At 36.8% G+C, this 25,730-nt stretch overlaps 1 protein-coding gene across 36 annotated transcripts in view; it reads left to right on the top strand.

The window, feature by feature from the left end:
* The window catches only part of LOC135196123 (titin-like), an 856,828-nt gene that overhangs the window by 394,665 nt on the left and 436,433 nt on the right, over nucleotides 1–25,730 (top strand). For 22 of the 36 annotated variants that reach the window (XM_064222640.1, XM_064222602.1, XM_064222614.1 and 19 more), the window contains one exon: nucleotides 18,595–18,675. The exons of the other annotated variants lie outside the window; for them this stretch is intronic. In XM_064222640.1, coding sequence (XP_064078710.1) covers nucleotides 18,595–18,675 — 81 coding nt within the window. The remainder of the gene's footprint in view (nucleotides 1–18,594; nucleotides 18,676–25,730) is intronic. 36 annotated transcript variants of the gene reach the window in all.

Genomic DNA, 25,730 nt, shown 5'->3' on the forward strand with positions numbered 1-25,730 from the left:
TCGTAGATGCAAGAAAAAAAATATTTATATAAATATATACGTTATATAATATTATATGTATGTATGTATTTGTATATATACATATTTTTTTATTCCCGTATACATAAACCTTTGATACTGTAGTATGATTTTTTGTCTAGTCTAGGAAGAAAAGTATCGGAAGGCTGTCTGGTCTTCTCAAGATGCGTTCGATATTTTTCATGTCGTATCTCTTGGATCTAAACCTTCGTCAGTAAGAACCTATGAATTTTTTTTTATTAATGACTTTTCGTGCATACTGATTCTGTTAGAGGTTTGGTTTCGTCGACGGAGACATGTAGTATATATATATATATATATATATATATATATATATATATATATATATAGAGAGAGACGAGAGAGAGAGAGAGAGAGTGTGTGTGTGTGTGTGTGTGTGTTTGTGCCGTTACTGTAGTAATAGGAAAATATATACACTACATATCATACGTCGAAAGTAACCTGTGCTCATTCCTTTAGCCACAGTATATATGTTTCACAGAATACGTTTTTTCACAGATGTTCAGCAGTGAGGTTAGTCTGTTATCGAATGCTTAATTCGTAGGTAAATGTTTTCTAACACATTCTTCTCAGTTGCTGGTTCGTACGTCAATGTTTGTAACACATCCTTCTCTGTCGGAGATTCAAAACCAAGTTAAAATGGAGTAAACATATGTTGCTGGACGCGTATTTTCATAAAAAGAGTTGCTGTCAAATTTGAAAACCGTCAAATTAGTATGTATATGTGTTCAGCGTAAGAATGTGAACACCTATTTCCCTGGTGTCTTTCGTGTTGTTAAAATTAACATGTTTATTTTAATAACTGATCTCTTCTTTCTGTTTCCCATCACCTTATGTAACTTCGAAGAAACACCATAATAGTCTTCGGAAGCTTAAGAATTTCAAGTCATTGACCCCTTTGGTGGTGGGCTTGTTCCATGTGAATAGGGTTCATCTTATGAATGATATTATATTAATTGATAATAATTAATATAATAATATAGGCTGGAGAGGAACCATTCCTATTTAAATCGATCACACGTGTCAACGTAGGCGCATTGAGTATGTACGGGTAGCGAGAGAGAGAGATACTAGTCAATATTTTTAAAGTAATTCTAATGCGATCTCTTTCCAAAAGTTACACAGAGAGAGAGAGGAGAGAGAGAGAGAGAGAGAGAGAGAGAGAGAGAGTCTATCAATATTTTTAAAGTCTTCCTAATGTGATCTCTTTCCAGAGAGAGAGAGAGAGAGAGAGAGAGAGAGAATAGTACATTTTTGTTAAGTATTTCCAATGTCAACATCTGTTTCCAAAGTAAGAGAGAAAGAGAGAGACACTAGTCAATTTCGTAAAAGTATTTTTAATGCCAACATCTGCTTCCAAAGTTAGAGAGAGAGAGAGAGAGAGAGAGAGAGAGAGAGAGAGAGAGAGAGAGAGCAAGGAAGGGACCGACGTGGATATTGACGTAGCCGCTTGCCTACCTCATCCTTAATGAACATCGGCAAAGGACCACAAACCATGAAGTGGGCGTGGCTTGGTGGAGAGGAGATTCGACTATCGTCTTCGCGTCTTGTACGAATTTTAAATTCCTTGATTGGGAAGAAGAACTTTTATATCGATGGTCATTGAAGGCATACTTTAGCTGGCTGGGTTTTAACACACGGTAGCCTGAGATTGCCCTGGTTATCTGAGTGGATTCAGTTTAAGTGTTCGTTGGCTAATGAAGACATTGTAGAAATATAGTATCATACTATATATATATATATATATATATATATATATATGTATATATATATATGTATGTATGTATGTAATTTAATATATATATATATATATATATATATATATATCTATATATATATATATATATATATATATATATATATATATATATATATATATATATATAATATATATCTATATATTATATATATATATATATATATAGATATATATACTGATGTATATATATATATATATATATATGTATTTAGTATATATATATATAGTCTATATATATATATATATATATATTATATATATATTAATATAATATATATATTATCTAGATATATGTATGTATGTATGTATGTATGTATGTATATATATTATATATATATATATATATATATATATGTATATATACACATATATATAAAGTTTGCAAGCTTTCAGGTAGAATTGATACATCCGCTTACGAACATTTTGACAAATTTAAGGGAGAAGATTACAAACATTTTGACAAATTCATAGCGGAAGGTTACAAATTTTTTGACATTCACAGTGGAAGGTTACAAAGTATTTTACTAATTTACAGCGGAAGGTTACTGAGTTTTTGACATTTGCAGCGGAAGGTTTACAGAAGTTTTTGACAAATTCACTGTGGGGTTCCAAGATTTTTGACAAATTCCACTGTGGAAGGTTACAGATTTTTTGGACAAATTCACTGTGGAAGGTTACAGTTTTTTTGACAAATTTCATGTGGTTAACAGATTTTTTGACAAATTCACTGACGGTTACCGATTTTTTTGAAAAACACTGTGGAAGGTTACAGATTTTTTGACAAATTCACTGTGGAAGGTTACAGATTTTTTGACAAATTCACTGTGGAAGGTTACAGATTTTTTGACAAATTCACTGTGGAAGGTTACAGAGTTTTTGACAAATTCACTGTGGAAGGTTAGAATTTTTTTGGCATCCAAGTGGAAGGTTTTTACAAAGTTTTTGACAAATTCACTGTGGTTAACAGATTGACAAATCACTTTTTTGTGGAGGTTAAACAAAAGTTAAAAATTCACTGGGAAGGTTACAGAATTTTTTGACAAATTCTTCACTGTGGAAGGTTACAGATTTTTTGACAAATCACTGCGGGAAGGTTCACCAGAGTGAACAGTTCACAGAAGTTACAAGTTTTTTAAACAAATTCACTGTGGATCCGTAAAACAAGAGAAAAATCTTTCGTGTCAAATGTTAACATTCAGAAGGTTACAAAGTTTTTGACAAATGAACATCGGTTGGAAGTTTTACAAAGTTTTGACAAATTCACAAGCGAAGGTTACAAAAGTTTTTGAACCTATTCTAAGTAGAAGGTTGCAAAGTTTTTTGACAAATTCACAGTGGAAGGTTACAAGTTTTTGACAAATTCACAGCGGAAGGTTACAAAGTTTTTGACAAATTCACAGTGGAAGGTTGCAAAGTTTTTGACAAATTAACATCAGAAGGTTACAAAGTTTTTGACAAATTCACAGTGGAAGGTTACAAATATTTTGACAAATTTACAACAGATGGTTACAAAGTTTTTGACAAATTCACAGCAGAAGGTTACAGAGTTTTGACAAATTAACATCGGAAGGTTACAAAGTTTTTGACAAATTCACAGCAGAAGGTTACAGAGTTTTGACAAATTAACATCGGAAGGTTACAAAGTTTTTGAGAAATGCACAGTGGAAGGTTACAAATCTTTTGACAAATTCACAGTGGAAGGTTACAAGTTTTTTGACAAATAGACTGCATAACGACACCTTATTTTGAAGCCAAATCCAGGTCACCATTAGTCACGTTGCTGAGTTGTAGCTTCACTACCAGGTAGAATGACTAGTTACTTAGGAGACAAGTTACTTTGGAGATTAGTTACTTAGAAAACTAGATACATGGGAAACAAATTACTTAAGAGACTGGTTACTTAGGATACTAGGAGACTAGTTGCTTAGAAGACTGAGCCTAATTACTTAGAAAATTAGTTACTTATGAGACTAATTAGACGACTAGATACTTAGGAAACTGGTTACCTAGGAGACTAGTTACTTAGTAGACAAGAACTTAGGAGACTGGTTACTTAAAAGACTTACATACATCAACTAATTACTTAGAAGACTAGTTACGTAGAAGACTAGATACTTAGGAGAATAATTACTTAGAAGACTAGATACGTTGGAGACTAGTTACTTAGAAGACTAGATACTTTGGAGACTAACTACTTAGAAGATTAGGTACTTAGACTAGTTACTTAGATGACTAGTTACGTAGAAGACTAGCTGCTTTGGAGAATAATTACTTAAAAGATTAGATACTTTGGAGACTAGTTACTTAGGAGACTAGATGCTTAGGAGAATAATTACTCAGAAGACTAAATACTTTGGAGACTAGTTACTTAGAAGGCTAGATACTTTCGACAATAATTATCTAGAAGACAAGATACTTTGGAGACTAGTTACTTAGAAGACTAGATACTTTGGAGACTAGTTACTTAGAAGACTAGATACTTTGGAGACTAGTTACTTAGAAGACTAGATACTTTGGAGACTAGTTACTTAGAAGACTAGTTAGTCAAAGACTAAATAACCTCGCCTCAAAATGGAAGTGGGCAGATGACGATTTGAAATCTCTTCCCTCATTCTTTAACTTTCCTTGTTTCCACTTGCTGTTGAAGGAGGTGGTTCCTCTTGAAAGAGGAGACAGGGTAGCCCACGGCACGCTCATGAAAGGGCTACCTAAATCCTCTCCTTCTGCAGGAGGGCTGTCGTCATATGACGATGGGATGTTGTAGAAAAGGGCTTGGATTTTTTTTCTGGGTATAATGATGACTGAGCGTAGTTTTTTTATTATTATTATTTCGATATATTGGAAGATTACACTTCCATGCCTATTTCATGTGAAATGTTTTTATTTCAAAATTTTCATGATAGGGGAATCCCCGTAGGAGGGTAGTGCCGTCATTGCACCTCATGCGGTGCACTGTAGGCATTACTTCGGGATCTTTGCAGCGTCCTATAGGCCTCTAGCTGTAACCCTTCTCATCCCCTTTACTGTACCTCTGTTCATATTCTCTTTCTTCCATCTGACTTCCCTCAACCCTCTCCTAACAATTGATTCATAGCGCAACTTCTTGAGGTTTTCCTCCTGTTGCACCTTTCAGACCTTTTTACTGTCAATTTCGATTGCAGAGCTGAATGACCTCACAGGTCCCAGCGCTTGGAACTTTGGCCTATCTCCTATATTAGTCTAGAGGAATGGACTGGAAGAAGCATGATTTCGTCCCTGTCCGCTGGAGGATGGTTTGATCCCATGAGGGGCCGAAATTATTATCCACTAAAAAATTCCCCTTCGGTTTACACATATGAAAATATGTCAATTCCGAGGTAGAAGGAATGAGATATGAAAGGACATTTGTAGCTCGAATAATTTATATGAATCACGGTGATGTGATAATTATTCATGTTTATATATATGATATATATATATATGTGTATGTGTATATATACATATATACACGCATATGTATATTTATCCCCTTCATTCTGTATGGTAGCATATCTTGACAGCTTTGATCATCGTTTGGAGCTTCTCCATTGAGCAGAAGAACCTCGCTCGAGCACCACTTACGAGTATACCTACCATTCTATAACTACTAAGCCCTCTCTCTCTCTCTCTCTCTCTCTCTCTCTCTCTCTCTCTCTCTCTCTCTCTCTTTTGTTCACCGTCTAACTATATGATTCAGGCACCTGGAAGAAAGTTCTAAATATACCTACCATTCTATAACTGCTAAGCTTCTCTCTCTCTCCTTTTTCTCCTTTTTTTGGGGGGGTCCATTCACCAAAGTCTTTGGGGTTTTTGCATCGTCTAACTATATGATCAGCCACTGGAGAAAACCTATTCAGAGGAAGCATCCTCAGAGAATGGCCGACCACCGACCGCAGATTACAGAAGGACGGTCACTAATGGACTTGGAAATATTTCAGAATCATTAGAAAATAGATAGAAAACAGAAATATAATATAAACGGAGATTTGAGTTTCTGGACCTTGAATGATATTTTGTTTTCGAATTTTCGTAGTCTGTGATAATAATAGATATTCGTTTGGAGTTTCAAGGAAAATTAGTGATACTCTGTTTCTTCTTTTATGAAAAGGGGGCGGTGGGGGGCGGGGCTAGGGGGCAGGGCGTTAATTTGCGAAAGGTAAATATATCACGTTATCAAATGTTTTGCCATAAGTGATAAATGATTTGTTTTTCCAGTGATGAACAGCGATTTTATAATAAATTGGAATGGAAAGCTGCTTGCAAATCACTACCGATTCTCTCTCTCTCTCTCTCTCTCTCATGTACGAATACAGGTTTTTTAAATAAGTTAGTAATCAAAGAAGTAGTAACATCACAGACAAACAAAGAAGTAATAACACAAACAAAGAAGTAACATCACAGATAAACAAAAGAAGTAACATCACAGACAAACAAAGAAGAAAAATCACAGACAAACAAAGGGGTAACATCACAGACAAACCAGGAATAACATCACAAACAAACAAAGGAGTAACATCACAAACAAACCAACCAAGGAATAACATCACAGACAAACAGAGAATTAACAGCAGCATCCACAGCGGATATCCGCATCACACCGACGAGCAAGCAAGCAAGCAAGCAGGCAAGCAGGCAAGCAGGCAAAGCGCCGCCTGCATAATCTCCAGTGCGGTTCTTATGGTTAAGTCGAAGGTGACATCCGATAGTCATTAGCGCGCCATTTGACGGCTGTTTATTTCCTCTGGTGAGTCCTCCTCTCTCTCGCTGCATCTCCGTTTTCTATCCCTAGTGAAGGTCTCGTTCACGGTGATGTTTATTTTACGTTGATCCTCGTTAACAGTTGTAAGTAATTTCCTCACAAGCAACACACGCAGTAACGCCTGCGCCCACAAACATATACTATGCATTGCATATAAATATATATTATATATATATAGATATATATATATATATATTATATATAGATATATATATATATATATATATATATATATATATATATGTATAATATATGTATCGTATATATATATATATATATTAGTATATATATATATATATATATATATATTTTAATGTATTGATTACGTATATATATTTGTTCAAATGCGGTGTTTTCCTTCTCAATATTCTTGAGAATTTGTCTGTAATTCATCTCGAGGTCAGTATAAGACTCTCTCTCTCTCTCTCTCTCTCTCTCTCTCTCTCTCTCTCTCTCTCTCTCTCTCTCTCTCTCTCATGTAGTAACTGTTTTAAAGTTTGTTACGTAAAACTTCACTTCACTCGAAAGTCCCCTAAATCAAGGTCATTCATGCATAGATTCACTTAGTTATTCATTCGTGTTGACCTTTCGTAACTTCCAAATTTGAATTGAATGGAAATTGGTTGATAACTAATTTGTTCCAGCGAGATCAACACTTCTCTCGCAGTCATCATCCCTTCGTCTCATTTAATTAAGACGAAGTGCAAATTAGTTTTTATTGTCCAATTTCCATGAAATTAAGAGTTGAAAGTATAAAAGGTCAACTTGAATAAATAATTTAAAGTGAATCATGCATGCATGACCTTAGATTAGGCGACTTCAAGTGTGAAGTTCTACACAACACGCCGTAGAAATGGTATGTCGAGAGAGAGAGAGAGAGAGAGAGAGAGAGAGAGAGAGAGCCTTACAGTGATCAGAAGATGAATGTTGATAAGTAATTCTTTCAAAATAAAATGAATGAAAATAGCCTTTTAGAATTCTGTATCATATTCAGAATTGCTGTCTGAGAGCCACATTGATGTACACATATATATGTATGTATATATATGCATATATGTATATGTATGTATCTATTATGTGTATATACACACACATAGTATTTGCATACGACAGAACATACGGACTTACTTGAGTAGGATAAAAAAAATGCATACCGTGAGTGAAGTTTAACTGCAGAAACTGGCTAAAGTATTAAATGTGAATATTACCTGTAGGGAAAACTTTGAAAAATAGAGACGAGACTTGAAGATGTACCAATGAATGTTAGCAGGAATTCGAGATCAGAAAGAGAGAGTAGATTTATGCATGAATTCAGAAGCCAGTTCGAATTGTTGTGGTGGAATGAGGTTGGAAAAGGGCCTTGAAGTAGAGTGGTATGTGGAACTAAAGTGAAGAATCAGATTATGGGGGCTTTTGAGATCAATTTTTTTACTCATCGTATGTGAATTAAATTGAAATTTAACATTATTGAAAATTTAATCACAGAATTTTGTGGTTGTTTGGTCATCTAAAAAAAAAATCAGGACAAAAGCTTTAGTAGATTCACATCAACTGTTCATCTGATGTCTAGGTAAGCCCCTTACGACGCTCCTGATTGGCTGTTGATAAGCCAATAACAGGGCTGGAAACTCTCAGCCTCTCGAGAGTGCACGTAGGCAGGATGTAAGTTCCACCTCTCCTGCGGGATTACTTTTGAAAGATGTACTATCCCTCAGGAGAGGTGGAACATACGTCCTGCCAATGTGAAATCTTTCGAGAGACTGAGAGTTTCCAGCCCTGTGATTGGCTTAACAACAGCCTATCAGGAGCGTCGTAAGGGACCGGCCTGGACATCAGATGCACGGTTGATGTGAGTCTATTATAGTACATGTATTATAGAAATATAATTAAATTCTATCACCAGTAGGCATTTGACATTTCGCATCGCTCTCTCTCTCTCTCTCTCTCTCTCTCTCTCTCTCTCTCTCAGCTATCATGCAATTCTTTCTTGTGGTGCCCACAAGAACCCAGCTGACGCAACCAGGACATCTCCAAGGCAATCTCATTTGCATAAGAAACTGGTGATTCCCCTTTTTGGTGCCATCTCTCTCTCTCTCTCTCTCTGGATATCTTGTGTTGGGACTGCTGACTGAGGTCATGATCAAAAACATAAGATACAAAGAAGACACTTATGAAACTCTCTCTCTCTCTCTCTCTCTCTCTCTCTCACATACACACACACACACACACACACACACACACAACACACAGCAGCAGCAGCATCAGCAGCAATAAATCAAGTACTAATGTTTAGTAAGTTTGAAATATATTTTTATTACTCTTTTCTTAACTATTCATTAACGTGATGCTGTTTTGTTTTGGAAAAAAAAAAGTGTGAAAGTTACATGTTTATGGTGGATGGAACAGAAAGGATTTGCGCAAACATCTTGATAATTTTCAAAATTGTTCGTAGATTTCCCATTTTGTGAGGTAGGGGTTGGGTGGGGTGAAGGGGGGGGGGGGTGGCGATTAGAAAACGAGCAATTGAACCAAAAAAACGCCACAATTTAAAACTATGACGAACAAGATCGCTCAAATAACTTGTGAGAATCCCGTTAGAACAACATTTGCGAATTGCAGTGAGGGAGCTATTTGCGAAAAAGAAATCGCAAATAATACAGATTGTTTGGGTAACTACACTTGTTTCTATTGAAGAAAACTTGCGAGGAAGGGCTTTTGTCACCTCCTTTAGCTCGTCTGTTTGCCCTTTGCAGTTGCTTGCTTCACGTTTCAAGATTTTTTTTTATTTCAATGTATTTCTTATCCATTTTATAAAATATAATTTTGTTCCTTAAGCAATTTTAACCTGAATATTCATGGATGTAAAACGAGTTCATCTGTTCACTCTGAATAAGTGTACTGAGGTGAGGAATAGATCGTGTACATATGTGGTTGCACATTATTATTACTAGCAAACATATGTATACAGAAATTATGTATAAAAATTCGTAAAGTAACTAAACCTACGGCCATAACCAGCCTCGTTTCACGGGCAGAACCAGCTTCATTTCATGGAATCTCTTGTCACCCCAACCCCCTTCGGAGGGCAGAATCACATTCAACACAATCCAAAGTCTGGCCCTGCGACTTGTTTGCAGTGAATGAGAAGGCCAGGTTGATGGGAAACTGCCTGCGCCGTAACTGGAATGGAAAACTGGTTGTCCGAAGGCATCAGAGGAAATCCGGGGGATGAACAGACGTTTGCTGGTCGTGAGGGCCGTTGCTATCACTGCTTCGATAACAAGTGGGAGAGTTTAGCCCCATAACGGGGTGTACCTCGTTCCGTTGCAATGTCCATGGCAGGATCGAAATTCCGAAGCAACCCCCCCCATTACCGGGCAGTACTTCTTCAATGTTATTTTGTGCACTGGCAGTCCCGATGGATTTAAGTTATTCAAAAAATCTTGCAGATATTGATGATAATTTTCATCTTCTATTGTGTCCGAGCTGAAATATTCGCGACTTTCTCCGGGGAAGTTGTTGATCATGTGCTCGTTGACACTACTAACGACTTCATTGGTTGAAGCTATTACAGCTCGCGAACATAGCCACGACGGTTCCGCATAACTCTCACTTAATCCGTCAAAGCCAAACTTGCAAATATCAGAAACAGAAGAGGATTCTAGCACAAATTCAGGGCGAACTCCAATCGTATTTCTCGGAGACTCAATGTACGAACAGTTCCCTGATCCTATGTCTCTGAGATAGGATGCAAAGGTGGCATCGGATGAATTGCGAACTCTCAAGTTGAGTGATAGTTTCAGTTCTGTTACTGACTTCCAGATGTATGATGTCTTCAAGGTTGCGTTGACTATCTGTGCTCGACTTCCGCGTTTCACAACAGAAAGAATTTGCTTCCAATCACCAACAAACAGAACGCAGATTCCTCCAAACAACTCTTGATTCTTCCTAATGTTACGCAATGATCGATCCAAGCATTCGAATAACAGTTTGTCACCTTGGCTGACTTCATCAATTATGATCAAGTCTGTCATTCTGAAGAGCTGTGCATTTGCATGTTGGTCAGACACCTGGCAAGTGGATTCAGGAGTGATGTTGATGGGAATCTTGAAGTGAGAGTGAAGCGTTCGACCATTGTGGAGTAAGGTAGCTGCAATGCCAGAAAGAGCAGTGGCGAGTACGACTTTCTTCTCCGAGCGAAGAAAATCTATTATGGCATTTATCAGGTATGTCTTCCCAGTTCCACCGCTTGCACTCAGGTCGAAATTCTTGTGCTCAGAGTTTCCATTGAAAACCGCATTTAGTTTCTTGAACATAATTTATCATATTTACACCCTACCATACAATGCAGACGACCATACAATACCATACAATGCAGACGACCGCATTATTGTGAGTTGAAATTTAGGAAAATTACAAATCAAACTGATACACCTAACGTGATCCGAACAATATCGCAAACGTGCAGCGCCGTGCTGTAACATATAATCGTAAATCATCTGATCCATTGGCAGGATCGAATTTCCGAAGCAACATTACCGGGCATTACTTCTTCAACGTTATTTTGTGCACTGGCAGTCCCGATGGATTTAAGTTATTCAAAAATCTTGCGGATATTGATGATAATTTTCATCCTCTATTGTGTCCGAGCTGAAATATTCGCGACTTTCTCCGGGGAAGTTGTACAGAAATTATGTATGAAAAATCGTAACGTAACTAAGTCTACGGGAATAATCAGCCTCGTTTCACGGCCAGAAATAGCTCCGTTGCAGGGAATCCCTTCTCACCCCCACCCCCTACAAAGGAGGGGGTAAGGTTGGATGAAACCCCATTACAAACCATCTTAGGGGTCCCCACCATAACCCTGCCAAGTTTCATGCCCATCTGACCAGCCGATTGAATGACAGACAGACAGACAGACAGACAGACAGACATTACGCCCATTATAGTATGATTATTATTATATTATTCAGAAGATGAACCCTATTCATATGGAACAACTTCGCAGGAGCCATTGTCTAGAAATTCAAGCTACCCAACAATACGGTGTTCATTTGAAAGAAGTCACAGAAGACAAAAGGGAATACAGAAACAACGGCCACTTATTGCAAAACAGACACATGAACGAATTAATTAGTGAATATTTAATAATATAGTTGAATTGCTAAAGTACAAGAAGAATTGTATGGTAATAATGCAGTACAACTCCGCTTGCACTCTTGAAGTTCTGATTGCAAAACAATGCTAAGAAAACCTTAAACCTCATGCGGTGCACTGTACCCATTACTTAAGGTTCTTTGCAGCGTGCTTTCGGACCCTGGCTGCAAACACTTCCGTTCGCTTTACTTTACCTCCTTTCATATTCTCTTTCTTCATCTTACTTTCCAGCTAATACTTGATTCATAGTGCAACTGCTTTGAGGTTTCCTCCTGTTACACCTTTCGAACCTTTTACAGTCAATTTCCATTTCAGGGCTGAATGACCTCGTAGGTCCCAGTGCTTGGCCTTTGGCCTAAATTCAATATTCAACCTACATATTCAGTCAAGAAAATATAAAGAGGTTTGGAATTTTTTGGAGAATTTCGTTGGAAAGATAGATCATACTACAAATGTGGAATTTAGGCCAATGGCCAAGCGCTGGGACCTGTCAAGTCATTCAACCCTGGGAGGGAGATTATCCGGAGGAAAACCTCAAAGCAGTTGCACTGGGAAACAAATGTTAGAGAGGGTGGAAAGTCAGATGGAAGAAAAAGAATATGAACGGAGGTACAGTCAATGGAATGAAAGAGGTTGCTGCAAGGGGACGAAGGGACACTGCAAAGACCCTCAAGTAATGCCTACAGTGCGCCACGTGGGGGAATTTAGCGCCGAGCATCTTTTAGAAAATTCATTGCAAGTCAAGATCACATTTGCAGCAATTAGCGATTTAATGGTCTTACTAGACTGAGCTCTCTCTCCTTCGCCATTAAATTCTTATCGTGGAATTTTTTATTAGTTACGAGCAAAGTAGAATTCTCTCTCTCTCTCTCTCTCTCTCTCTCTCTCTCTCTCTCTCTCTCTCTCTCTCTCTCTCTCTCAGGGGGGAGGGAAAAAACTAATTTCACAACTTATTGTGAAATGGATGATTATAAATAATATTTTTGTTGATTATTATCAAAATAGCCCTCTCTCTCTCTCTCTCTCTCTCTCTCTCTCTCTCTCTCTCTCTCTCTCTCTCTCTCTCTCTGGAGGAAAGGTCCTCCTCCTTTCACACTAATAACTAGGCATTTTGAAGAGGAAGGGTTATTTCAAGACCAGCAATGGGAGAGGAGGAGGGGGGGGGGGTTGTCCTTAAGGCAAGTCGACTGACAAGCTTTCAAGATTACCTGGCGTCTGGGGCAGCAGCGGCCAGGTTACGCTATATTCCTTTTTGCATCTGGTAATAACCTCTCTCTCTCTCTCTCTCTCTCTTCTCTCTCTCTCTCTCTCTCTTTACAATATTTTATACGAATAAGAACCACACGAAGATGGGCATATCTAGGATCTCTCTCTCTCTCTCTCTGTACTTGTAAATATATATGTGTGAATATATATATATATATATATATATATATATATATATATATATATATGTGTGTGTGTGTGTGGTGTGTGTGTATGTGTATGTATATATATATAATACTGGTATGTGGCTACACCATATATATGTATATGTGTATCTATATCAAATACTGTATGTGACACACACACATATATGTATATATATAATATTGCATGAGACACTCACATACATACATACGTACATACATACCTACATATATATATATATATATATATAAATATAAATTATAGTGTGTAAATATATAAGCGTGGGTGTGTTATTCGTAATAAATTCAGATATGATGAAACTGTATAATAGTGAAATGTACGAAGACGAGAGCACGTAATAATCGAGTGCTAAGATCCCCCAATCTTTACGAGAGAAAAAAAAACTAGCTGAACTCCACCATTCACCTTGTAAATCGATATGTGGCCGTTGAAATTATTTCTGGTCTTTTACAATGAAAAAATTTTCTCCGACTACGGAACGAGTTCTGGTTGATGTAAGTGAACTAAGGTCGGTCTCTCTCTCTCTCTCTCTCTCTCTCTCTCCTCTCTCTCTCTCTCTCTCTCTCTCACACAGGTGTTGCACAAGAAAAATAAAACCAGTGAGAAGGTGTCACTTCGAGTTCTATGGGAGAAAGAGTGAGACGAACCTGATTTTATTTATCTATTTTTCATTTTATTTATTTATTTATTTTTTTTATTTCCAGGTGTCAAATCAGATGTTTTTTTTCTTTTTGCAATTCATTTAGTCCTGCGTATTGGCCTCTTGTTGATGTGCACTTAACCATTTCCTAGAGCTGTCCCTCAATTATGGAAGAATCACGAATAAATTAACGGTATTTTACGACTCTTTTTACATGACCAATCGCAGCCAAGTACTTATGTGACAAAGTTGAAATCTCTAAGGAACCCCATTCAAAGCGCCTCAGAGGCGTGGTTGGTATGGTCTTGGCCTGCCACCTCGATGGCCGCGAGTTCGATTCTTGGTCATTCCACTGAGGTGTGAGAGATGTGTGTTTCTGGCGATAGAAGTTCACTCCCGACGTGGTTCGAAAGTTACGCATAAAGCCGTTGGTCCCGTTGCTTAATAACCACTGGTTCCATGCAACGTAAAAATACCATGAAAACAAACAAACAAACCTCATTCAAGCAGAATATGACAGTAGTGGCATCAGGATATCTTATCCAGGGTCACTTTCAACTCATCGAAGTCTCAGACGAGGAAAGAGGATTAAAAACAGCCCAGGTTAATTTATACGTTTGTTAGAAAAAAGTTAAGCATATCTTAGTTTAACCAGACCACTGAGCTGATTAACAGCTCTCCTAGGGCTTGCCCGAAGAATTAGATATTTTTAGGTGGCTAGGAACCAACAATGGGACCTACAGCCTATTGTGGGATCCGAACCACATCGAGAAATGAATTTCTTGTGAGTTAGAAAAACTCCTGAATATCTTAACATGGCGTCACCAAGGCAGGCCTGAGTGAGAAGGGGTTTCCTTGTTTCAGTTAAGATTCAGTTTGATACAATATGCTTTTGGAAGAGTTCATTTGCCTTGAATAGAACTCCACCTTCTTTTGTTATGCCGGTGTATTTAGACACTATACTTTGTTTCCCTGAATGAAATATTTCGATAATTGCCCATCGGCAATTCAGCATTTTTTTCGCTAATTACCCATCGGCAATTCAGCCTTTTAGTTCAGTAATTACCCAGCGGCAATTCAGCATTTTTTCGATAATTATCCATCGGCAATTCAGCATTTTATTTCGGTAATTACCCATCGATAATTCAGCATTTTTTTCGATAATTTCCCATCGGCAATTCAGCATTTTCTTTTCTATAATTACCCATCGGCAATTCAGCATTTTTTTCGATAATTTCCCATCGGCAATTCAGCATTTTTTTCGATAATTTCCCATCGTCAATTCAGCATTTTTTTTTCGATAATTACCCATCGGCAATTCAGCATTTTATTTCGATAATTACCCATCGGCAATTCAGCATTTTTTTTTCGAAAATTACCCATCGGCAATTCAGCATTTTTTTTTCGATAATTACCCATCGGCAATTCAGCATTTTTTTTTCGAAATTACCCATGGCGCAATTTCAGCATTTTTTTTTTTCGATAATTACCCATCGGCAATTCAGCATTTTTTCGATAATTACCCATCAGCAATTCAGCACTTTGATCGATTCTAGTCCTAATGGTAAAAAGTTCCAGATATTAAAGATGTGTACATTTGAACCCAATCCCCACACTCATATTTATATATATATATATATATATATATATATATATATATATATATATATATATATATATATATATATATATATATTCAGTTAGATATCATTAAAAGTGATGAAAAAGTAAATCTTTAGTAATATGTCTTGATTTTGTTATTTAAAACATATATAAAAATATATATCAAGACATACTACTGTGGATTTACTTTTCCATTTTATGTACTCTTGTGATTATTAGCTTTCTTTGTATTACAAGTGATGTAATTTACTACAATATATTTCTGAATGAAAAAGTAATTTACGTTACTGATTCTTGAGATGATATGGCCTTAGAAACAGCAGTTTCGTAAATTAATATTATCCACTACGTATTCAGTATGTAACGTGTTCTTAAAACCTGTATGGCATGTTGGCCGACTCACTGACCACGTGGTGCTCGTCATGTGAAACACCACCGATCGATTCCGAGCTCCAATCACGTACGAAGTAATGGAACGCCCCCCGATCTGCCTTTGTATCTGATCTTAGAATCCATTACTCGGGATTTTTTTTCTTTAGAGAGAGGCAGGTGTGTTGTAAGACGAGAGAAATGATTTTATGTTAATGATAATAACGTCTTTTATGCGTTCTTACGCGTCGAAAAGTTCCACGTTGGACGAGTCGATTTCGTGCTCGGCTACCAGTCCGGTGGCTCGAAGTTCGATTCTAGGCTCGGCCAACGCGGAACCACAGGAATTTATTTCTGGTGATAGAAATTCATTTCTCGATATAATGTGGTTCGGATCCCACAATAAGCTGTAGGTCCCGTTCCTAGGTATCCAATTGGTTCCTAGTTGAGTGAAAATATCTAATTCTTCGGGCCAGCCCTAGGAGAGCTGTTAATTAGCTCAGCGGTCTGGTAAAACTAAGATATACTTAACTTTACGCGTCGAAAAGTGGCAAAAAAGTATATACCTTAATTTAACCAGACCACTGAGCTGACGAACAGCTCTCCTATAGGGTTGGCCCGAAGGGATAGATATTTTAACGTGGCTAGGAACCAATTGGTTACCTAGCAGTGGGACCTACAGCTTATTGTGGGATCCGAACCAAAGTGGCAGAGAGTCTTATGTTCTGTTATAGTTGATAACAAGAATAATTTTCAATTTGTGAAGACTTTTTTTATATTATTAATATTTGAAAATCAAATTTTTTAATGAGCTCATTCAGATGATCTCGTAACTCGCTTTACAGCCATTTACGTACGACGGGGATATCTTTCATTTCGTAGAAATTTTTTAAATTTGATTTTTAAAAATAGCTTATATTTTGAGTATAGCGTTCAAATTATCTTGTATCTCTCATTACATCATCTATACGACATCCATTCGTGCCTCATTTTTTCTGTTGTGCAAATAATGTAAAATTTTAACTTATACATTAACATACAGTAAGGTAGCTGTAATTCAAACAGATTTTCAAAGACTAAGATTGTAAATTGTATCCATTAGCGTGGTGTGTATTATATATATATATATATATATATATATATCTATACATATATATTAAATATATTTGTCAACATAATGAAATGAATGCTTACTTATGTACTTGTAGTAAAAGGAAAATTCCAGTTTTAATATGGATGATCGCTGTGACTGGGATAACATGAAATAATTGTAAGTTGATACAGAGGGAAATATTTATTTTAATACGAATTATTGCTGTCATTGGGATAACCTGAAATATATTGTTTAGCAACATGTAAATTTAATTACTAAATATTATAATATTAATCTGAAGAATTATTGTTGAGCATATGTTGACTAATGTTTGATAGGATGGAGTAGTAACGTTTTATTCTTGCAATGTTGTTCAGGAATATCTTTGGCTTCTTCAGGCATTTTTTGGGCGTTGTCAGCATTTTTTTATATTCACTAGAATGCCGAGACATTTGCAGGATATTTCATCATACTAAACTTGCAGGTTATTTGTCCATAATAGACTTAAGAGCTATCATGATTGTGCAATGAATTATTATTAACCTTGTTACTGATTGATTGATTTTGATGATGAATCTCCTTTGGAAGAAAATATTTCTTAATGGAAGTTTATTTAAATTGAACGAAAGTTTCCAGACAGGTAGTATCGTTCAAGTCTCTTGTTCTATTTTCTATTCCATATTTTAACGTAAACACTACATTAACTTTACCAAATGTTTACAGACAACACTTTTTCAAATAAAACAAATATCACTTTTATAAAGCAGCTTTTTTACTGACAAGAGTTTTTCAATTAAAACAAATAACACTTATAAAGCAGGTATTTTACAGGACAACAATTTTTCAATTAAAATAACTTTATAAAGAAGCTATTTTACATACAAAACTTTTTTCAACTATAAAAAATAACACATTTATAAAGCAACCATAACAGCAAATCCCACTTGTAAAATATTGAAAACCTTTATTTCTGTACACTTGCCGACATCGTCCAATATATACACTACAGTATCAAGTTCAAGTGCGCTCGATGTAAACATATATATTTTAGTGAAATAGGACCTCCCACATCGGAAAGCTTTTGTGTGTGTGTTTGTGTGTGTTTTTCCCATCACAATGGGCAGGATGGGTTGTGGCTACTTATGATAGCAATGACCCGGCCAGGTACCACCAGCTTTTTATCCTGTTTACTTGTGTGTGTATATATATATATATATATTATATATATATATATATATAATATATATCACTATTACACTACTTGATAAGGGTGGAAGTTAGTCCACCGAAATATAATCCTTAGCTTTAAACCAGAGTGTTTTAATGGGCCTTTTATACTTGAGACGTATCCTGTTTTAACTGAAGAATTTATATATATATATATATATTATCGTATTATATATATATATATAGATATATATATATATTATATATATATATAAATATCTATATATTAAATATATATATATTATATTATATATAAGTATATATATATAATAATGTATGTATGTATGTATGTATATACATAATGCCAGCTACATTTATGTAACTGAATTAACACAATGGCTGTTCTTTGAGCCAGAATCATTTCAAGGGAATATTATCATGATATATATTGTCGAAATACCTTGCAGACAAATTTATTATTTAACCTGTGTCAAAACCACGAATAATCACACCTCATTTCCCCCCCTCACTCATTTCAGTACATTGTTCATCCACTCCGCGCTGTTTCTATACCAATCTATGTTCACCATCTCCAGTAGACGGGACAATAGCCTTGCCATGTAAGTAGTTTTGTCGTAAGGAGTTCTGTACAACGGCACCTCAGCGGGATCACCCCACCACCACTTATCGCTGCTTCTAACGTCATCACCGAGCCAGTGAGCTTCGTTTTCACTGACCGTCACGAATTTTTTATTTTTTTCAAAGTTTGGGCAAGCAAAACTCTCTCTCTCTCTCTCTCTCTCTCTCTCTCTCTCTCTCTCTCTCTCTCTTCTCCCTTCTCTCAAAACACCTTTGTCACCTTTGCACTGCTGATGGATTTTATTAGTCATCTTTTTTATTCACTACTTTTGCGTGTGTATTTTTTTTTTATAATAATAAATAAAGACAGTGCCGGGTTGATTAGTTAATGCATTTGACATACGCCTACACGCACTATATATATATATATATATATATATATATATATATATATATATATATATATATATATATAACTAATCATCTGGTTTTCGTACTCTTCATCTGCACAAATATTAGCATGCAATATATAATATATATATATATATATATATATATATATATATATATATATATATATATATATATATATATATATATATATATATATATATATATATATATATATACTATATATATATATATATATATATATATATATATATATATATATATATATACATACACATATAATTCACTGGACATTTTTTATTTCATATGACACAACACTGAGGAAAAGGCGTATATTAACTCCCTTTTTCCGAGACAATTGGCAATTAGCCGTTATTAATTGTCTCCCATTTATTCTTTTGTCTGAACTAGCCATGCAATTATTCTCTTCGCCTTTTGAGACACAATGTTCATTTGTCGCTTGCACTGCGATGCTTCTTTGATATATATATATGTATATATATTATATATATATATATATATATATATATATATATATATATATATCCTATATATATATGTGTGTGTGTGTGTGTGTGTGTGTGTGTGTATTATATGTTGACATAATGATGCTCATACACTCGTGTGAATATTGCACGGCACTGAATCTTTGCCCTTTTTCTTTAATACATTGAATTGATTGTAACAATAATGTTTTTTATTTATGTTATATGTGGTTCCTTGTCCGAAGCTGATGATTGAGAAGTTAAGAAGAGACGGCTGATATTTAATAATTTTTCAGGAAGTTTTGGAATTTTATGATTTTTGTTTTGTTCGTTCCGCAATAATAAGTCATCATCGCGGTGCACTGTAGGCATTACTCAGCTTCTTTATAGCGTGCCTTCGGCCCCTAGCTGCATCCACTTTTCGCTTACTCGGGGAGTAAGCCCACAAACTATATTGTTCTTGTTGTTGTTCTGGTTGGGGGTTAGGAAAGGTCTATGGAAGAGCCTAAAAAAGGTGTGAAAAAGGTGATTCGCGTCGGATTAAAGATGTAGGAATTTTAGGATAGGATATCTATGATTTATTTATTAGAATGAAAACGTAAAAAATGAATACTGTGAATGTTATTCAGTACAGAACTGTTATTTCTAATGAAATATAGCATATTTATTTTCATTTTCGTTAGTGAAACAAGGCTACTTGACCGTAGATTTTAACACGTTTTAATTAACATTAAAAGTCAGGAATATAATGTTTACAACTTGTGTGTGAGGGGAAAATCTTGCGTGCGTCCCGAGTAAGCTGGAGGTCGGATCACGCCTCGTTAGCATTTTACTTTACCTCCATACCACTCCCCTCTTCACCCTTGCTGTCCAACTTCTCTATCTCCCTCTTTTCTCATTGTCTGATTATTGTCTGAAATTTTTGAAAGTCTCATCCTATCTGTGTGCAGATTATGAACGTCAATTTATTATGAAATAAATTGCCATACCCACAGTGTCGCCTTTGGCATCGGCCTCTGAGGTATTGATGAAGACTGTTAAAACAATTCACATTTTGATAATTATTAATATACTAAACATCGTCTGCTGCCTCCTTAAACAATCCTGGTCCCTTGCTGAACCCAGGACGGGGCTCTCATTGGATAATGAACTGATAATGTCATCACCAAGATAAAGTTTCAGTTTGATACCGTTTCTTTTCAAAAATGAAGATCTTTGGAGAGGGTCCCTCTGTGTAGTGTGGAGAGTGCCACTTGTGCTTATCTGGTTTGATGAGATAAGGGCCAATTGGGGTGGGGGTGTAATACACGTTTTGAAATTCGTCGTATGTAATTTGATACACTAAATGAAAGGTCTTGTGTGTAGATTATGAAAAGGTAATCTGAAACCCGTTCCCCTATGCTGGAGCTGGGTCGACAAGATTAAAATGTCTGTTTAATTTCATTATATATATTGTGTAATAGGAGACAGGTTGTTGCATAGGAATACGGCCTGTGAAAAATTATTATAAGAGATCACCTGGTCATAAGCAAACGGTTTCAGTGCCTGCGGGCGCATGGTGTCTTTGGCAACTGGGGTGTGCCATAACCTCAAAATAAAGTCATATTGAGACTTTTGTCGTATTGAAGTCTTGTAGTACTTCTGTGTTTGTTGCATAGCTTGCTTGGTTTTCTGGCCTTTGTTATTTCTTGAAGATAATGAAGATGAAGCTTCATCAAGGATTGCTAAGCGGAAAACTGCTGTGTTCCTGTGTCCCAGTTGTTTGTGTATAAACTTTTCGCAAAAGTTGCTGAATACTCCAACCTCCTGTCTTCAAAATCACTTCGAGGGGAGGAGAGCCCTTCGTTTTAGTTTTTATGCCTTCCACTTTTCCTTGAAATGGTCAACAGTCAATATGGCTTGTAAAGGGTTGACCAATTTGATTGCTTTTAAGGCAGCCACTTAAACGGCCATCACATCTGAGGAAGACGTCACGCTTAAACATTACTCAATTTCAAGGACCTGGTACCTGTCCTGGATACTCATTCCGAGGACCTGGTACCTGCTCTAAATGCTCATTCCGAGGACCTGGTACCTGTCCCGAATTGCTCCATTTCAAGACGTGGGTTACCTCCTAATGCTCATTCCGAAAAAGACCCTGGTACCTTGTCCCCCTAATGCTCCATTCCCCAAGGACCATGGGTCCTGGTTCCTAAAATGCTCATTCCCTTTTGAAAAATGGTTACCTGTCCCCTAATTGCTCATTAATAAAAAGGACGTGGTACCTGTCCTCAATGCTCATTCCGGAGGACCAAATGTACCTGGTCCCTAAATGCTCATTCCAAGGACGTGGATTAAACTGTCCCTAAAATGCTCATTCCGGAACCTGGTACCTGTCCTAAATGCTCATTCCGAGGACCTGGTACCTGTCCTAAATGCTCATTCCGAGGACCTGGTACCTGTCCTAAATGCTCATTCCAAGGACGTGGTACCTGTCCTAAATGCTCATTCCAAGGACGTGGTACCTGTCCTAAATGTTCATTCCAAGGACCTGGTACTTGTCCTAAATGCGCATTCCAAGGACCTGGTACCTGTCCCAAACGCTCATTCCGAGGACCTGGTACCTGTCCTAAATGCTCATTCCAAGGACCTGGTACCTGTCCTAAATGCTCATTCCAAGGACCTGATACCTGTCCTATATATATTGACTAGGTGGCCTAGAATCGATCTGTAATACTTGAAGGGTATCTCAATGAAAATTATACATTCTAAAAAGAGATCATGATGTACCCAATAGTTTTGTTTCAAATGTATTCTTTTTGTATATAAGCAAATGTTTTGGTTGAGAGTCCTGATGGTGAGACTTTCAAGTTGAATTGTTATTAGCTTTAGAAAGCAGTGAAAATTGTGAATTTGCTTGCAAGTATTGCATTCCCCACACATTTCGTGAAACCTTGTGGAATGAGTGTTGAAATTCTCAGGAAGACATATCTTACTATAATGGGCGTTATGTCTGTCCGTCCGTGTGTCATTCAATCACGGCCAAACGGCTGGTCCGATGGGCATGAAACTTAGCAGGGTTATAGTAGGGACCGCTAAGATGGTTTATAATGGGGTTTCATCCTACCGTCCTCACGCCCCCCTACCTCCGATGGGGGTGGGGGTGAGAAGGGATTCCCTGAAACGAAGCTGGTTCTGCCCGTGAAACGGGGCTGGTTATGCCCGTAGACTTAGTTACTTTACGAATTTATCATCCATAATTAATAGTTAAAAAACACTAGCGAGTCACGTATATGTCTTAAACGAGTTTTTAGAACTAAATGATACTTGTTTAGACGAATGAAAGAAACTCCGTGGCTGAAACTGAAATGGAAGACTAGGCTAATAAACCCTCGTAGATACAAAAAGATACTTTTTATTTCCCAAACTAACTAACATTAACATGGAACAAAATGAATACATTAAAATGGAGTTAAATGAATAAAGTCTGAACCCCCTCAAAAAACCTTAAACTGTCATTTTCCTCTCCTGCACCAGGTTTAAGTAAATACCCCCATTAAATCTCACTGTCTGATTAACTACACCATTTTCATAGCCATTAAAGTCTTGGAGAACCCATTCTCTTATATGGTGCCATGAACCCATCTGAAATAAAGAGATATTTATTATACCACTCCACATGTAAAAGATAATCAAAATGAATATGTATGCACCACACTTCTTTTCTCTTTTCACTTCAAAGGTTAACGTTTCAAAGTCTCATCTTACTCTACCTTATGATGGGCGTTCTCAAACCTCCTCCAGGTGTGTTCTGCACAATGACACAAGCAATCAAAGAGTGTCCTCTCTTCTTTTCATCACCTATCACCAAGGCCCATACATCATACACTACAAACACACATACAGACATGCCTTGCGGAGTGCCTAGTAACGATCGGCCCCAAGCATGTGATCTCTGAGGTGTCGCCAACCTCAGATCACATAGGTCATCATTCCTGGCTGTTTTTCATTTCAGCATTCTTTGAGGAGCCAAGCGCTTGTCACTAAGTGCCTCTGTCTCCAACCAGAAAAAGCTGAGATTAACAGTTCACTACCACACCTTTTTTAAGATATGAAGCAGCAGATGAATATGCTTTTAGTAAGGATTGGTAAATTGCTAGTACCAGGAATGCGAGCATCAACCAGAGACTGTTTAACCTCAAAAACCTCATTCATTAACCTACAGCTTTGTAGTAAAGGTTGGTAGACTGCATTCCATCATTAGCAGCTGCCATATCATATGGACAGGAAGGATATGATGAAGGGCTTCTTCTGTCTCTCGCCTTCGTAGAAGAGACGGAGTTATTTTTTATGGTTTAAGGTTACATTGTTGTGGTTTATCTTAACCAATCTTAACATTTTTTACATTGAATGAGACTTAGGAGTGCATATCAAATGTATGATGGTTTTTATTACCGTTTGGTTATCATAGTGGGAGAAGTGCTCTCAGTGCACCGCACGCAGCGCACTGTAGGCATTACTTGAAGCTCGCTTCACATTAAGTTAGGAATATTACCATCACAACTTATGTGTTGGGACAAATCTTGCACGCGTCCCAAGTAAGCTGGATGTCGGATTCATCCTTGTATTTTTTTTTTGTTAACGAGTTATGAGCGAAATAGGAAAGAAGATAAAAGCATTGTTGTTCTTATGATTCCAACAACAAAAAAAGAAGCAGGAAATGACTGAAATGAATATACTCTCTCTCTCTGAGAAGAAGCGGAAAAGGCTGATCGATTCCCTTCTCCAGCGTTGGAATGACTCCTTTGGTAGTTTAGATTCCATGCTCTCTCTCTCTCTCCTTCTCTCTCTCTCTCCTCTTATTCTCTTCCCTTCTTAATACATATTAAATCTCTCTCTTCTTCTCTCTCTCTCTCTCTCTCTCTCTCTTCGTCGTCTATTTCTTCCTCCTAATACATATTAAATTCTCTCTCTCTCTCTCTCTCTCTCTCTCGTCTGTGACGTATGCAGCAGTCACTAGAGGTCTTTGGTTGCTTGCAATTTGCATATTGGGATTTGATATCTCATACGGCCTGATGGTTGGCGCGCGTATTCCTTATTTATCGAAAGATTTAATTTGTGTCACATATTAAAACTCGTTTTATTTAACGACCCTTTTAACATATGAAAATTCATTTTATTCGAATAATGATCCTTTTAATGAAGATTGGCAACGCGCTCCGTAACTATATATATAACATAATTCACATGAACGGAAGACTGCGCTCGTGAAATTGCGTCAGCGCAATATAGTTCCCCCTCCATAATTATTATGGCTTCATCCCCGCAAAGAAAACGAGCTTTTCCCAGGCGCCTGTCAAGCTCATGAATCTATTTGTACCGTCAACAATTTGTCGAGAATTATTTCGTTGGCTGAGTTGACGTTCATATGGTTGAGGCTGCTGATTTTAAAACATTCTTCGTTGTATGGAGCTGTCGATGGAAGTCTTGCGTATGATTAAACAGTGACACAGTTCCATCTCGCAGTGCCACGCCCAGAATCCTCCCCTGGTATACAATATGGCAATGAGGACAGAAAGGATGTTTTCGCTTACTCGGGGAGTAAGCCTTCCAAGCTATTTTGTTGTTTTGATGTTGTTGTTGGGGAGGAGGGTAGGAAAGCCCTATGGAGGAGCCTAAAAAGGTCTGATAAAGGTGTTTCGCGTTGAGTTAAAGATACAGGAATTTTAGGGATAGGATATTTATGATTTATTTATTAGAATGAAAATGTAAAAACAAATAATGTGAATGTTAAACAGTACAGAATAATTATTTCTAATAAAGTATAGCGTATTTATTTAAATTATCGTTGGTGAAACAACGCTGTATTCAACTGTAGATTTTAGTGCGCGTCCCCAAGTAAGCTGGAGGTCGGATCACGCTTTTTTTTTTATACTTACATGAAATGTTTACTCATTTCACTGGAAAGGCCTGAAAGAATTTCATCATTAAAACTTTGTTACGAGTGGAATCTTCGCTGTGTATTGATTTTCTGTGAATATTGAATCTCTTGGGATTTTTTCTTCTTATTGAGGATGCTATTACAGGGTGGTGTCCATAAGGCCCCAGTACCATTACAAGTATTTATTATATACCTGTAATGGTACTGGGACTTTATGGATACCCTGTATTTTGGCTAACTCATTTTACTGAATATTCGCTCAGGCCCTTCCAAAGATCTC

The sequence above is a fragment of the Macrobrachium nipponense genome, chromosome 17 (assembly GCF_015104395.2).
Source record: "Macrobrachium nipponense isolate FS-2020 chromosome 17, ASM1510439v2, whole genome shotgun sequence".
NCBI classification, from domain to species: domain Eukaryota; kingdom Metazoa; phylum Arthropoda; class Malacostraca; order Decapoda; family Palaemonidae; genus Macrobrachium; species Macrobrachium nipponense.